The following is a 12,603-nucleotide window of genomic DNA, read 5'->3' on the forward strand; positions in this document are numbered from 1 at the left end:
AACAGCAACTGAAGTGATGAACTATTCATCGGAGCAGTACAACAAAGCCTGGGGCCGATAGGGAGAAACCATACATAGTTTATAAGTCAGCAACCAAGCTCCGGAGTGGAGTGTGTGGGACTTAAACACTTGTTATTCGGAGAGAAGATGGCGATGCAGATAGGTGTTGTTCATCAGGAAGCTCTGACTTTGACCTTTAGAGTCGTTATTGAACAGTGAGGTTTAATTACATGCTGTGGATACTTTGAATTGGCTGTTCAAGGAACCCCATCTAACTATGTGTGCATTTAAGGAGTCTGCAAAGGCATGGATAGATGTATCAGAATGAGGATTCCTTTATTCGTCCCACAAAGTGGAATCTACAGTACATTGTTCCAACAAAGTATAGAAAGAGACGGAAAAAAGTACAATGGATGGACAGATGGATGCCTTAAATATGAAGCATGTGTGCAGCAGGACAGATGAAATCATCCCTGCGAAAGGACACCAAACCAGATGTTCAGGTTGATCAGATAACTTATAGATTAAATGTTATACTATACACACACACATCGTACTGAATTACTAGTTGATCAGTTACCCTTGACAATAGATCTTAGAACCAAAATGAAACGCTGAGCCGGTCTCAGATTTACCTTTCATGTTTCTGTCTATGTGTCCGCTTGGCTCAGGACGCAAACAGCAGTGTAATGCAGTATGGCAGTTGCCATTGTTCCAGCACCACGGTTTTCCTGATAGCTGAGGGCTTTCAGACCCGAGCTGCTGACGTGCTTTTGTCTGCAGTGTGATATTTGCACAGCCAAAGGAAAATAAATCCTGTTTTTTTTTTCATTCAGAATTGAACAACTGACTGTTATCCCCCCAGGTCCTCCGTCTTGTTATTCCAAGCCTTACTCCAGTTTAATACATGTGCACACTTTGGGTTTTCAGTTGTATGCTGTATTACAGATTCATTACAAGTTACAAATTCAAAGTTAAGCCTCTCTGCCATCTTCAGATCTAAAGCGGTAAAGTCCCACTAAGATCCCTCATGGATATTTTAAAATGTGTTAAATCTAGTATTGAGAGGAAGACAACAGGACTCTGGAGTTACATCAGAACTCCTCCTGCCTCTGAGCTGGCAGGCTGTGGTTCCTCTCTGACAGCTGGTGTGCGTTAGAGATATAATGGGGTATAAGCATATTAAAGTGGTGTGCCGATTCGATCGCAGCTGCCCAGGCCTTACAGTCAACATGTCAATCTATCCTTGGGCAAGATACTGAACCCCGAGTTGGTCCCGATGGCATGGCTAACGGTATATAAAATCTTGCCTTGGGCAGCAAATTGGTCAGGGCCGGCCCTGCCACCAGGCCTCCTAAAGTTAAAGAGGTACCAGAAATAGTGAACAACTGTGCCCCCTCCATGTCGACCAAGTGCTGATGGGTTCAATGGGCATGTTAATCACTGATAGGATAATTACATATTGATGAAGTCGGAGCATGGCAGTGTTTTCTTGGCGGTGGGGAATAAGACAAGATGACTGAATATAATAATCAAGTTTGAAATGCTAGCCTCTAGATCAGGGGTGCCCAACCTGTCGATCGCGATCGACCGGTCGATCGCGATGGGAGATGGGAGATTCCCAGTCGATCGTGAGATGTGTCTAAAAATGGAACAACAATATTCTGTTTTATCGTTAATGTCCTGTAACATAATCTTCCTGTGCCAGAATAATGCACTTGAATGCATCAAAGCTTTGTGATTGGCCGGCGTGACCCCATGTGTCGGGGCGTGGCTGGTGGGCAGTGGGCAGTGCACTTACTGCACTAGTTCGCTGACGTTGTCCGTGTCATCAGGAGTGACACTGACACTCCGCACACACACAAGACCGCAATTATGGCTGAAGCAAAAAAGCCCCAAATATATAATTTTCACTCCGAGTGGGAGGATGATTATTTTTGTATTTATTCCAATTAAATCTGTCTCATCTGCAATGCGAGCGTGGCTTTATCGAAGAAGGGTAATTTAGGAGCGGCATTTCAAAACAGTGCACAAACGCTACGAGACGGAATTCCCTCCTAATTCTGCCCAACGCTCCAAAAGGGGAGGGGCCTGAGAGGACAGCTAAATGCACAGCAGTCCATTTTCACCAGGCCCACCAACAAGAGCAAGGCTGCTCCAGAGCATCTTATGGTGTCAGTCACGTTCTTGAGAAACACATGAAGTCTTTCAAAGACGGCGAGGTTGTGAAAGAAGCGTTCCTGGAGGCTGCCGACCCGCTTTTGGGGACAGTAAAAATAACAGTAGCATTTCAACAGGTTTTTGATATAATAAAAACTCAAGTTGGATACCGTTATTAATCAGCTGTAAGTTTGACTTTGTTTGAACTTATTCATTATAATTATTGTACAAAATGGTATAAGAATGCAAACATTAAGATCTGTTCTGTTTAAATTGATTATAGTCTATTATCAGTTCAGGTTAAGAAACTAGTGTTGCTCGCATCCTATTTTAAAGACAATTCTTTTTATACTCGACTAAAATGCAACAAAAAAAGGGTTTGATTCTATTCCTGTGTAGCTTCAGATCTGAGTCGTCTTATTAGTGAGCCTAATTTATACTTTTGTAGCAACACTATTTTTATATAATGGCAAAGAAAGGGTTCAGAGTCTTTTCTTTGTCCTGTGTCACATGTGGCAGCACTGTTCAGTGTTTCTTGAAAACATTACCCACTGTAGTGACGTGTGAATAAACTCCAACTCTGTATCAACACACTGTTGTGTCACTTCAGTTAAATACTTGTATGTGTGTAGATTAGAAAGAGGTGAGATAAAGGATAGTATTTTATGAAGTATTAATCGTACAAAGGTCAGTTGTATACAAGTAGAAGTGTGTACTTACCTGGTAGTAGGCTGTCAGTAATGGCTACGCCTCTCTATCTGGACTGGTAGATCTCGGCAGACTGGCAACTTTAAAAGTAGCTCTCGGTTCAAAAAAGGTCGGGCACCCCTGCTCTAGATAAAAGGTTTATTTTCACAAGTTTGAGACAAGTCCATTACAATCCCTTCAAGGTGGTTTGAATATGGGGAAGTAAAGGGAGGGTTTCTTTTCGACTTATGCAACGTTTTGACGTTAGTAAGGTGGCAGCTTACTGGTCATTACTCCAAAATCTGGTGTGGTGAAAGGACTAGCTTTATTTATTTACTGATTTATGTATGTATTTATTTATTCATTCATTTCTTTATAGATGTGGAAAAGGGTTGAACCTTATGCTTCAACAAGTTAGCTATATTGTTATATCATCCACCAAAAGGTACTTTATATATAATATTACGCTTAACAGTACTGAAATTATACAATTACTCTTTTGGCCTGTTGCACACACACACTAGCCGTGTTTTTATGAAAAGTTGTGTTGCATGTAACACCACCCACCAAGGGTTAATTGGAGCCCTATTAACCTATTTAATATTAACCTTGTAATATGTGTATATTCTCTGTGTGTATTTCACGTTGCCTTTAAGTACTCAATGCAGTCCACACAGCAGTGCCATTATGTGTCTTTCATTGATTAGAATCAACACAAAAACAAATGTTGATACAGATATATATAACAGATATATATATATATATATATATATACGGTATATATGTGTAGGACGCACTTTTATTTAAGAGGGTCCACTTCAGTTCATATATGCTTTAGGCAAGGCAAGGCAAGTTTATTTATATAGCGCTTTTCAACACAAGGCGATTCAAAGTGCTTTACAAAAAATGAAAGACATTCAGAAAGTGGAGTATGATACTGAACAAAGGAACTCAATGAACCTGGTGCCTTTAGGGCCGCTGTTGCTTTGGGTCTCAGGGCAGTTGAACATTATTACCCACGTAAGCAGTCAGAAACAAAAAATACATACAAATGTAAACTTTACATAGATGATGGAAGCACATCAGTGTATGTCAGTGTTCTGCTCCATTGTAGGGAATATGTAAAGGTGTATGAAGGGAAATGCCATTGGAACACATGCAGTAACCTGTAGCAACCAATACATGAGTGCTTCTAGTTTGACTCCTCCAGCCACATACAAGATTATACTGAGACCGAACAGAACATCACATGAACTGTTGCATTTGTGTGTGTATGTGTGTGTGTGTGTATGTGTGTGTATGCATAGGTGTGTAACAGCAATGGGAACTGCCACTGTAATCGCGGGTGGGCCCCCCCCTTCTGTGAGAAGCCAGGACTGGGCGGCAGCGTGGACAGTGGACCTGTTCAGTATGACAGTAAGTGCTGACACACACACACGGGTAATTGTGTATCAGAGTGCAGGTGTTCCCTCCACGGTACTGTTATGAGATGATGTTCTAATACATGGCCTCCTCCCTGACACAGCAGAACGACAGCATCATGTGTAATCCTCCTCTGGTGGGGGGGTGCGGGGCCCAGAGCTCTGCTCCCAAACTGTTCCCCCAGCAGGTCCAGACTGCTGAATGAATGACAGGACAGGCAGACGATGCAGATTGCTATTACTATCAGAGATTCTGTTCGACACACTGGGGATGTGGAGTTTGAAAGACATCAGGGTTCATCGGGGAAACGAGAAGGAAAATGGCCTTTCAATGTACTTTACAGAAATAGGGGTTAGCATTAGCCCGTCTTTATCTTTTAGAAAGTGCAGGATCATTCCTCGCTAAATAAAGATTAAATCCACCCATTGTTTTAAGTTCAGGGCCGTTAGTTACTGTCGGTCAATAAAAGCTTCTTCTCGTGAGAATACTCAGTGACAATCACTCACTGTCCGTTACATTATTCTTTAACTGTCATTTTCAGATGCTCATTATATTTTCTGAAATGTTCATATATACATGTATGAAGAGTAAAAGAGACATGTGTTTTAGAGCTTGGTGTGAGCCGACATGATCTGTAGGCCTGTATATGTAGAACCACACCTGCACAGACACCTGCTACATGATTACCATGAACCCTTGTGTTAACTAGAAGGTCACTGGGAGAGCACGGCCGAGGGTCCCTGGGCCCCAGGGGTTCAGACCCCTCGGAAATATAATGCCGTCTTCCTTGTCCCATGCTTGACCCTCAAAGCAAGTTTCATGAAAATCAGCCAGTAGTCTTTCCATAGTCCTGCAGATAGACCAACAACACAACAAACAAACTGAAAGCGTGCCCTCCCTGCTAGAGGTAACAACAACAACAACAACAACAACAACAACAACACATGAGCGACGTAAACATCTCATCCAAGATCTAATCAGAAACAGGATATGACTTATTAATATCAGTGATCAGCGCGTGTGTGTGTGTGTGTGTGTGTGTGTGTGTGCGCGTGCGTGCGTGCGTGCGTGCGTGTGTGTGTGTGTGTGTGTGTGTGTGTGTGTGTGTCCACAGGTCAGGTGGGGCTGGTGGTGGGGCTGCTGTTTGCCTTCCTGTTGATCCTGCCTGCAGTGCTGCTGCTCTTCTACTGCCACAGGATCAAGACCTCCTGTTACCATAAGTGGCTTTCCCAGAGACAGAAGAACAAGAGCAACAAGTACTGTATTCTGTCTGCCTGTCTGTCTGTCTGTCTGTCTGTGTGTGTCTCTCTGTCTGTCTGTCTGTCTGTCTGTCTGTCTGTGTGTGTCTCTCTGTCTCTCTCTGTCTGTGTGTCTGCCTGTCTGTCTGTCTGTCTGTCTGTGTGTGTCTCTCTGTCTGTCTGTCTGTCTGTCTGTGTGTGTCTCTCTGTCTCTCTCTGTCTCTCTCATCTGTCTGTCTCTCTCATCTGTCTGTCTGTCTCATCTGTCGTTAATTGGTTATTAGTATTACTATGCAATGGATCCTTCACATATCACACGGTGTGCATAAGAGCGGAGGGAGACAAAAAGTGAAAGGAGGAAGAAATGAATCATGCTCGGAAGAAGGAACATATCGCAGGAAACAAAAGAAGAAAGAAAGGCAAGGGGTGGAAAAGAAGTAGGAAAATTTAGGAAGCAGAATGAATTTAAAAAATGAGGTTAATGGAGGGAGAAACAGTAATGGAAAGGAGGAAGGCAAATGTTGAATTACAGAACCGAAATAAGGAAGGAAGTGCTCATTGCCACGTCTGATAGTACTCAAAGAAGATTCATTCATACGCCGGAACTTCTCAGTATAAATGTCATATTTTGTGCTGCAGCTCTGCTCTGTCAGAACCAAACAACATCCTCGTAAACCCCAGAGCTTCCTTTTAAGCACCGCCATATTCCTCACCCAGAGGAACAGCCTCTCATAACACTGGCTGAGTTAGTGCCTCTGAGAAGACTCAGTGATTTAAAGAACAGAAATGTATCTAGAGAGGATCCAGCACTCCAGCAGCCGTCCTGAAGACTCTGACCTTCCAGTTGGAGACTGGGGGGGGGCTAAATATTGGTGATGTTGGGCCTCTGGAGGATTTGACGTTAAATGCCACTAAAGGGAGACAGCTAAATGAATGGCTCATGATAGAGACAATTGAGCTGCTACGATGATTAAAACATCTCTTAAGGGCACTAACTGCTCTGGAAACCCTCTCCTTTTTTTGGTTTTGTTCCATGGCCAATCCTTTGGGTTCATTTACAGTTCAACAGTGGAACAGTGGGTGTCTCAAGCTGATTAAAGGCCTTTCTAAGCACACATACAGTATGCTTGGAAAGCGGTCCAATCAGCTAAGAGCCAGTTCAATCACAGGGAACCCTGCAATAAATCCTTCCTTTGTGAAGCTTCTTATATTTAGGTTGACTGTAGTTCACTGTGTTGTTCCACTAGATACATGTCCACACATGTACTGTATGGTGGAAGGAACATATACATAGCAAGTAAGCTTGTGACATCTTGAATTGTAGAGCTGCACTATCCACTCTATTGTATGACATTTGAGGAATCCAGTGCACATTAATGCTGCAGCTCCCCTTTAACCTCGTGTTCATTGCTTTGGTTTTATGGCTCTACGGTTTGGTTCAGTCTCACAGCTCTCCACCACTAGCAGGCAGATGCTAGTGGTTTGTCAGTAAACATCTCTAATAAACCCACTGTACACTACCTGTTAGATAGTAGCTGGTTAACATAGGGGAGAATTTAGCAGATAAAAAGACACATATGTTCCTTAGGAGTCGGTGGAAACAGAGATAAAAGGGAAGTGGACATTCAATGGACACAAACACTCCAACATATAGCTATCAAGTTGATGAGGTGAAACTGTCAGCTTCATCTTATTTTCTTTCACATCTTCCTGGATGATAAACTTCCTATAGACTTCTCTGCTTTCTATTTTCCCACTCGGGGCCCTGAAATCAATGCCACATTAAGAAGAGCGATGGTTTCTTGTGTTTTATTTTCCTCCTGTCCTCGTTTCTCTGCTCAGGATGGAGGCATCGCTGGAGAAAGGGAAAAACGGCCATCTGAATCCTGCCTTTCACCTGAAGGTGGTCGGACCAATCAACAAAGCTAGCAGCCACAAGGGGGTAAGTACTGTGTGTGTGTGTGTGTGTGTGTGTGTGTGTGTGTGTGTGTGTGTGTGTGTGTGTGTGTGTGTGTGTGTGTGTGTGTGTGTGTGTGTGTGTGTGTGTGTGTGTGTGTGTGTGTGTGTGTGTGTGTGTGTGTGTGTGTGTGTGTGTGTGTGTGTGTGTGTGTGTGTGTGTGTGTGTGTGTGTGTGTGTGTGTGTGTGTGTGTGTGTGTGTGTGTGTGTGTGTGTGTGTGTGTGTGTGTGTAGAAAGAAAGAAAAAAAGATAAGAAGGGGAGGAAATAGGAGGGTAGTAACTTAACTGTTTCTCTTGCGGCCTTTTAGTGAATAATAGACCTTGACCTTCAAATTAAAAATTGCCTCATTTTACAGCAACTTGTTATATTGTGTTACCACTTAGAGGCTGCCCCCTCCAGTGTTCACAGCAATACTCTCGTTCAATGTGCCTTCAGCATCATTTCCTCATGCCCCTTTTTCCTTCTTGCTATAATATGTATTTAAAATTGATTGGTTAGTAGGTCAAGGTTAGAGTAGAAAATACAAGAAGTACAAAGAGGTACATTATGAGGGAGAAGGTAATACAATGAATACGCCTTCATAAGAATAACAAGAGTACAAATTCATCCGACATATTAATAAACAAAATGCAGCTCAGATGTATTTACTGTAAAGTAAGCGTAACAGCTAGTAATGATAACTAATGACAGAAACACTTAACAAGGTAATAAAGTGAGATACACAAAAATCTAAATTTTAACACATCTGGTTACTGGATAGAAAAGAGAGAGAAAGTAAAAACATTAAATATAGAATAAGAAGTAAGTAAAATCCTTAACATAAATGTAACAATTTAATAAGGTAAACAAATAAGATAGTAGTCGTAAAAATCAGCTAAACTGAATTCTAGGTGAGACAGAGTTGATGGTAAGAATTTTACATTTCTTGTCTGACGTGTAATTTTCATATAACGCGTTGTAAATAGTAGGCACAGTTTCTCTCTTTGCTCATTCAGACCAGTTACTATGGTCTTTTCTTTTTTCTAAATGTAGTTTAAGGAGACTTCTCCAGTCCATAAATTGATGTCAAAGATTCATTAAAGTGCACAGAGGTCATCAGGAACAACAGCTCCATTATATGGAATTGCATTTCATCTGCATATCTAAGAAAATCAATATTGTGCTCATCCACAATGACTCCTAGAAAGAGCCTTGAGGCACTCCGTATGTTCGCTTTGAATCAGACAAATGGTGAGAGATCTCATTGGCTCATAGAATAAAACCATCTTAGGGAGCCTATAATAATGTTGTGATCAAACAATATCAAATGCTTAATTTAAGTCCAAAAGTAAGAATTACTTTTACAATTCACAAATCTCAACTGCCTACTGTACTGTAGGGACACGAACCAGGTTACCCACATACTACTATTGTTTAACTGTTTACCTGATCCTTGTCCAGCTGTCTGGTCTCCGGCTGAGCCACTCCAACACTCCAGCATCCGGGGCACTAACCACACCCCACTGCCACATGGGGTTATTTCATATCTAACCAGAGCAGTTTCAGAACCATACCTCACTCTGGAACCAGACGAGAGCTTATAAATCAAATGTTGTTTATGTTTTCTGTCCATTGGATGTAGACAAGCTTTTCCAAGATTTTGCAAGTTGATGTTGTTGTCTCTGTTCTGGTCCTAGCTTCCTCACACCAGCAAAGAGGTCCTGCCTCTCAGACCGGGCCCTGTGTCTAATGGCACCCAGCCAGTGAACATAGTGCGACCTCTGAGACCCAGCCAGTCCCCCATGGGCGGTTCCCGGGATGTCAAGGTGGTTCGCCCGCCTCTGCCAGCGAGCAAGCCCCCAACGGCCCCACCTAAATCCCCTGCAACCCCACAGAGACTCAGCCCACCCAAGAAACCCCTGCCCCTGAACCCAACACGATCTCCACTGGTGAGGCCATCTTTCACCCGTTTCTTAGCTGTGAACAAATACAATTGAATTATAAAACTATAACCTAAAATGCATACTACCTAATGTAAAGGCCAGAATAGAATTGAGAAATGGAACAATTTATAGACAGGAAGCCACTAAGAATATATATTTTAGGAAACCGATTCTTACCATCACCGGGAGCTGTCAGGCAGCCAGACAGTTAAATACATCTCCATTTTAGTGAGAGTACTTACAATACAGAAAGAGCCTCATAAAAGCAGACTATGTTTTGTGAGCTCAGGTATTTCTACAAGGCAGTGGATTATAAATTGCCTTCTGTACAATGGATTCAGCTAGGTCAGATAGACACTGGAGCAATTAGAGAATATGTATAGGATAATATGATTTAAGCTCCATTTGGGCTTCAGTATCTTCCTCTATAATTTATGTCAGTGGTCCGGAAAGCATTTAACCATCGCAAAATGACAGGATGTGGTCTGTAATAGAAATGGACATTCAGCAGCACCAGCCAAGAGAGAAAAGCATTACTTACCTGTAGCTGACAGAACAACAACAACCACATTCTTACATATCTAGAGAATGATGTGGTGTTCCTCTCCTGATGGCTTTTATTTCTAGGGAAACATGTTAAAATCACTTCACCTCTGCTAGACAAATATATCTATATCTATCTGAAAAGGGCTTAAATGCCACATTTCTGATCAACATATAAATAGAGCTCCAACTGCATAGTCGTTGGCTCACTCCAAATTCACTTGTGTTAAATAGTTTTGTCTCCAAAGATGCCATGTTTTTCCATTTAGAGAGTATTCAACAGTTGTAGTGAATCCCTGTTGAGACTGATACAAATACTCAAGAAATTGTCTGAAATCATCAGTTATTACACTTATTATAGAATCAAAATGATCCAGGGATAGTTCAACACACAAACACTGCACAAAGGAACAGCTAATAGCGAATTCAGCATACACATTTGTAAAAAAGCTTAAAAATAACAGGGTTTATGTTGTAGCCCAGGGAATTACTCATTGAATCCATGGTAACATATACTTCCTGTTTACAAAGTGTGGGGTGGGGGGCTGCAGATGTGCCACCTTTATATGAAAAGCCATGCTGTAAAACACGTATTATTGCTCCGACTGCAGCTAAATGTATCATTTGTAAAAGTAATTCAGAACTATTAGCAGGTTCACAGAGCTGATGAGAAACAGCTGAACTTTCTCTGCCAGACAATTCCTTACATGATTTCATCTGGAGAAACAATTAATAACATTAATTTATCTGATTGCTTTCTCATTGATTCATCCTCTCATCAGTGCTTCTCTTTGAAGCGAGTTTGAATGTCATATCGCTTTGTTTTGTTTTTGTCAAATATCCAATATTTCATGCGAGTTCACTTTGTGATCTGATCTCTTCTGTAGTGGTAGTTTGAATTAGGGCTGCTCAATTAATCGTATTTTAATCGCAATTACGATTGTGGCTTGCAACGATTACGAAAACAATGTAATCGAAATAAAACAATTATTTTTGTATTATTATTATTACTTCTTTTTTTTTTAATTAAATTAAAAAAGATGTGTATTGGTTTTTCAGTTGAATTATACTTAACGTTCAGGGTAATCAACTGTTAAAAACATAATGTTCACATTTTCTTTCTCCAATAAATTGATGTTTTCAAAGTAAATGGATAATCGTTTTTAATAATCGTGATATCAATTGTTGACCCAAATAATCGAGATTATGATTTTTGCCATAATCGAGCAGCCCTAGTTTGAATCCACTGTACCTGTGTGGAGTGGGATCTGAGTGGGACTGAAGCTCCTCTTACCAGCGAGCTGAACAGATTCCCAAGCAGCCTGGATGTGATCCAGGACAGATTAGCATTGGAGTTCTCTCCCTGCTGTGTGCATGTGCCAGGGATTTAGTGTTCTGTAGCGTATTGGCGCTGTACCCACTTATTGATAACCCTGTCTGTTTTGATTTTTTAAACTTTTGTGTTTTCTCTTTTCTTTTTATTTCTGTTCTTGTATTTTTTGCTTAATTTGGTCACATAATATATAATATCATAACACTTAATCCCGTTGGTACATCTAAATGTCAATAATCGATATTTCTCCTACTGTCTTCTAGTTAGTGTCTGAGCTGCAACCCAGACGGTCCCCCTTCCCCCCTCAGAGGCCCCTCCCCCTCAGCCCGGCCAGAGGAGCCTCCCCCACAGTGAGTCCAGCCCGGACCCCGCTCCCCAAACCCTCCACGGGCCTGCTGGTCATGATGCCCCCGGCAGTGGGACTCAAACCTGTGGGCAAAGTAACAGCCATCCCCCCTCTCAGAGCTCTCAGGTGGGACAACACACTCACACACACTCTCACACACACACACACACACACACACACACACACACACACACACACACACACACACACACACACACACACACACACACACACACACACACACACACACACTGTGGTGTATTGTCTCCATGAAAGGGTCTTCATATCCTTTCCTCTGGGTGAAAGCACAATCACATCATTTCTATGTAAGACAGTTTAAGAACAATTGAAACGCTAATTCTACTGAGCAATAACAGCCTCTTACAAACACGCTCTCCTTTACATTGATGGGATGTTAGTTGAACTTGTTGGTGTCATGTCTAAATGAGCACCCGGGTTACTTCTACGTAAAGGTCAAACCTCATGGAATTCAATGAGATCAATGTTGGAACTGCAGCTGCATAATGTACGACATGTAGAGAGAGCAGGAGAGAAATGTTTATTTACTTATAAAGGGTTATTGAGCGTCAGGAAAAGCGCTCTACTGTAAATACCATGTATTATTATTATTATAAATGTGCATGTACCACTGATCAATTCTTATATCATTTATAATGTCTTGTACACAAAGTCAATAGTAAGAAAGTCAATTCGGTCTCCATCTGTAAAAACGTTCACTATATTGTCCAATTGCCAACTGTGTGGATGAGTAAATACACACATGCGGCAAACACTTACACACATGAGAGATACTACCCATACAGTAGAGCTAGATAAATAGTATATAATTCCTCTTTACTTTCTATCTCTAACATCACTATCAAATAATAGCCTAAAAGCCTTAATAATAATTACAAAAGAATGAAGGAATTGATCTCATGAATGCGTCTGTCTGATGTTGTGAAATGATGAAACTTAATTTAGGAATCCTTC

The 12,603-nt window shown here is 41.5% G+C and overlaps 1 protein-coding gene across 1 annotated transcript in view; it reads left to right on the forward strand.

The window, feature by feature from the left end:
* Positions 1–12,603, forward strand: part of adam19a (ADAM metallopeptidase domain 19a) — a 301,656-nt gene that overhangs the window by 280,513 nt on the left and 8,540 nt on the right. The window contains exons 18-22 of the mRNA XM_034105687.1: positions 4,155–4,263; positions 5,384–5,525; positions 7,350–7,449; positions 9,143–9,394; positions 11,528–11,736. Coding sequence (XP_033961578.1) covers positions 4,155–4,263; positions 5,384–5,525; positions 7,350–7,449; positions 9,143–9,394; positions 11,528–11,736 — 812 coding nt within the window. The remainder of the gene's footprint in view (positions 1–4,154; positions 4,264–5,383; positions 5,526–7,349; positions 7,450–9,142; positions 9,395–11,527; positions 11,737–12,603) is intronic.

The sequence above is a fragment of the Pseudochaenichthys georgianus genome, chromosome 18, assembly GCF_902827115.2.
Source record: "Pseudochaenichthys georgianus chromosome 18, fPseGeo1.2, whole genome shotgun sequence".
NCBI lineage: Eukaryota > Metazoa > Chordata > Actinopteri > Perciformes > Channichthyidae > Pseudochaenichthys > Pseudochaenichthys georgianus.